Raw genomic sequence first — 3,911 nt, forward strand, 5'->3', positions numbered from 1 at the left:
AATTACAATTATCAATTGTCACACATTTATTTCCTCCCACAAAACAAAAAAAAACCACAAGAAATTTGAATATGGAACTTTATTTACATCAGTATATATTTACATGATCACAGACATTTAAATATAAAACTTTATTTACATACATTTACATAATCTTAGATAAATTCTTATCACATAATATCACATGGCTTAATATGGCTGAGTGAAATCGATGTCTATCTAGCTGTCGAAGGGTGCATTGCACCGAAGGAACATCAGTTCCTCAAACCTGGCATCGGAGAGGAGACATCTGTCTGGCCTGAAGACTTTTCCCGCAATGGAAAAGAGTCGCTCCACGGGAGCAGAAGAAGCTGGTATGGCCAGAAAGCGGTGGGCTAACATGGCCAGCTGGGGAAATGAGGTCTGGTTCTGCTTCCAATGGGTGAGTGGGTCGGAGTCTTCTGGTGCTGCAGGATCAGCCAAGTACTTGGCTACTTGAGTCTGTGCTTGGCAGGGGCTGATAGCAGGTGTGGATGAAGCCATAAACCTGAACAGTTTAGACTTCTTCCTGGATGGGGAGGCTGCCTTGCTGGTAGGTGAAGGAAGCAGTGAGGACACCTTGTCCTGCAGAAGGTTTGTGATGTTCTGAACATCCTCGGGAGAACACCACCCAAGCTTCCAACGAGGATCCAGAGCAGCTGCCAGCTGGAAGGACTCCTGCAGCTCGTGAGGTCCCAAACGGGTGTCGATGGAGGCTGCAAATGTTGACACAAACTTGGACTTGTAGGTCCCAGAGAGGTCTGCGAGTTCTGCTCGGAGACCACAAACACAGGGCAGAACAAGACTGGCTGTTACTATGTTCTGTCCCTGGCACTGGTCTGTGGCCTCCTGGAAAGGGGTGAGCGCTTCTGTGATCTCGCTGATGATCCTAAGCTCACTCTTGGAACTTCAGCTTCTCCATCTTGACGGGGTCAGCGTGAAGAACAGACTTTAACATCCTGTTGACGCTGCTCCATCTGGTGTCATTCTGCTGCTGCAGCTTCAGGTCACCCTCAAACACTTCAGTTCCCAAGGTCGAGTGCCTGACATGGGTGATGAGCTTGGAGGCCTTGTTGATGATTGTAGTCATCCCTCCAGTGTGTTTCAGTCCATCCTTCACTACCAGCTGAAGGGTGTGAGCGAAGCATGGTATGTGATCTGGAAGGCACTCCAGCACAGCAGTGGTGTCTGCTGGTTGTAGAGTGCCATCCTCACAGTCCTCCTCATCACTATCGCTGAGATTATCCCCCTCAATTCCTGGCAGTGTGACGAATGCCCTCAGCATGTTGGCAGCATTGTCGGTGACAATGACGCTGACCTAAACAAATACAATAAAAATACAGTTGATAAAATTTACACTAGTAGATACAATGATACAAATTACTGCTATAATAAAATTACACTGGTATTATAACTACTTTTTACATTTTCGTTGTATAATGCTGAAAAATTAAAGGGAAATTAAATAAAATAAATAAAGCAAATACTTTGTTGTCCAAGTCAAAGCTGGTGATGATCTGTTGAACTGTTGTGCTGATGTGTTCCCCGGTGTGGGAACCCTTGAAGCGCTGACAGGCCAACATGACACTGAAGAGAGAAGTTCTCTACAAAATGCCCTGTTCCACCCAGGTAACTCCTCATGTCACGGCTGGACCAGATGTCCACTGTCAGACAGATATCCTGGACATCCCTCAGTCTGTCAGTGATCTTAGTCCGTAGCTTCTCAGTCCTGGCTGGTAGAATCTTGGTGCTGAGGTGCTTCCGGCTGGGAAGCACGTAGGCTGGTGAGGCCTTCTTAATCAGGGCACGGAAGTCTGGGTGATCTACTGTGGACAGGGGCAGAAGACCTCGAGCGATGTAGTTCACCACAAACTTAGTGAGCTCCTGTTGTCTGGCGTCGCCCTCACCCCAAGTGGATGCTGACACTGCTACAAAACTGGTGAGTTTGCCCTGGGTAGCAGACTCGCTTGCAGATCTGACCTCAGTCTCTGGGTGGTGCCTCTGTGATAATGAACAATAGTACATATACTTTAGTAATAACACAAGGATGTGAAAAACAACATCATTATGAGATAGACAAATAAACAAATGAGACTGCAAAATATTGCAGGTTAACAATATTTTTTTTTTTCAGAAATCAACTAAATTATCTACATTATGTAACACAGTCTCAACAGGTGTGCAGGTAATCTGTATATGCAGGGTGACTGGTGGGGTGTGAAAACTTTCTTCTCCAAGCCTTTCGGTAAGCTGATTAATACAAACAAGGAATTCAACATAAACATTTTTATGTATTCATTTCAAACTTATAGAAATTAACATTATTCCTCCAGAAATATATTTGGTTATGCTGCATAAAATTATATTTAAGATTAGCAGACATTGTGCTAGTAAATAAAAAATAAGTGAATACATTTTTAATACTTGAAATGCACTTGGCCAGTGGCCACACTTCACTGCATTAATTATGTAACCCAGCTTTCACAGGTGTGGAGGGATTCTCTGGTAGGGTGTGAAAACTTTCTCCCTCAGGCCTATTAATACAGGTGAGTAAACCAAACATTGAGTAAACAATGTATTTTGAACAAATTATGCAGAAAACAATTGTTATATAGACTCAGACTAGATTATTATCGAATAGTATAATATATAATGTAATTCAACTAATATACAAGTACCGGTATTAAAAGCGAAGCCAAAATGTATATGAATTTAAAATAAAAACACTCTTACCTTCATGTGTGTGTGGAAGTTGGAGGAAGCTGCATAAGAGCCAGACGCAAGTTTGCTGCAATGCTTGCACTTGAGCTTGAACTGTCCGACAGTATTCCCTCCTGAAGGTGTATGGAAGTGGTTGAAGATAGGAGAAGGCATGTTATTTTTTGTGTGGTGGGGGTGGAACGAGAGCTCCCTCTTCTTCCTCTCCCCATCCCGGACGAGGCCCCGTCCAGTTGGCTGAGAGGGTGTGGCCGAAAAGAGGAAGTGAACCTCAGAGGCTACGAGCGCCAAAAAGGAGAAGTGAAATCGAAGTACAAAAACTGCGGTCGACTTCGCTGAGCGAGGCGTGCCCGTGTTTCAAAGCGAGCGAACGAAAGATAAACTGGAGAGAAAGAGTGTAGTGTTTGGAAAACAGTCGGGTTTTCGAGGCGTGCTTGGGGTGGCTTCGAAGCGAGCGAACGAAGGCTTCGTAAAAAGGTTCAGTGTGTGGAAACAGTCGCTCTGGAGGCGTGCTCGTGTGTCGAAGCGAGCGAACGAAAGAGAGGCGGCCTGCACGTCGAATCGGTGATCGACTCTTGTGAGGAGGTGGTTCTGCCTTGAGAGAGATGGCAGCCGGCTTTGAGAGGCGGGCGTGGAAAAGGAAAGAAAAGGTGGTTCTACAGAGAAAGAAACTGAGAGGACGGAGTTGAGAAGTCGAGCTTCGAGGCGGGAAGGCAAGAGAGGAAACGACGGAGCCTCTGACGGTCCCTGCTGACACCAACGGCTCGACACGTTTGCCGATCCGCTTGCCGGAGCCCGGCACCTCGATTTGGGCCTTGTCTGGTGAACAGGCCAGGCCTGGATTTGTATGCTGGACCTTGAGAGGGATCAGCTGAGGCCCATCGTCGACCTTACGCGGGGTCAGAGCGCACGGAGACTGCGTGCGGTGCGGAAAAGAAAGAGTACGGCGCCGCCATTTTTCCACGCAGCGCGTTCGAGCTGGGGGCTCGGATCCGTGGACATCCGCTTGTTGCGAGCGACATTCGTGCTTTTGACACTGTCCTCTCGTCCATGAGACATCACCAAGTACTCTGTCTTGCATCCATGCTGTCTGTCTGTCTGTCATGTTTGCACGTTGTTTAAGGCATATCTCGGTAGCGACCCCCTCAAAACCTGTAGTCCGTGGTTCCCTAGTT

The 3,911-nt window shown here is 46.6% G+C and overlaps 1 protein-coding gene across 1 annotated transcript; it reads right to left on the minus strand.

The window, feature by feature from the left end:
- Positions 1 to 219: 219 nt before the first annotated feature.
- On the minus strand, positions 220 to 2,892 carry LOC147024926 (zinc finger BED domain-containing protein 4-like). The gene is made up of 4 exons (XM_085887054.1): positions 2,752 to 2,892; positions 1,600 to 2,019; positions 1,030 to 1,336; positions 220 to 788 (listed from the first exon to the last, which is right to left on the minus strand). The coding sequence occupies exons 1-4, from the start codon at positions 2,890 to 2,892 to the stop codon at positions 220 to 222; spliced, it is 1,437 nt and encodes a 478-aa protein (XP_085743180.1).
- Positions 2,893 to 3,911: the final 1,019 nt, after the last annotated feature.

The sequence above is a fragment of the Eptatretus burgeri genome, chromosome 6 (assembly GCF_056783735.1).
Source record: "Eptatretus burgeri isolate ZD-2024b chromosome 6, Ebu_testis_v1, whole genome shotgun sequence".
Lineage (NCBI taxonomy): Eukaryota > Metazoa > Chordata > Myxini > Myxiniformes > Myxinidae > Eptatretus > Eptatretus burgeri.

What these genes read in the sequence shown, in the direction of transcription:
- LOC147024926 (XM_085887054.1), bottom strand. Translation starts at nt 2,892, where the DNA reads ATGCCTTCTCCTATCTTCAACCACTTCCATACACCTTCAGGAGGGAAT. An exon ending in ACTTCCACACACACATGAAG is followed by an intron (nt 2,020 to 2,751) that starts GTAAGAGTGTTT and finishes TCATTATCACAG; the next exon opens with AGGCACCACCCAGAGACTGA. An exon ending in GGGAACTGAAGTGTTTGAGG is followed by an intron (nt 789 to 1,029) that starts GTGACCTGAAGC and finishes GTCTCCGAGCAG; the next exon opens with AACTCGCAGACCTCTCTGGG.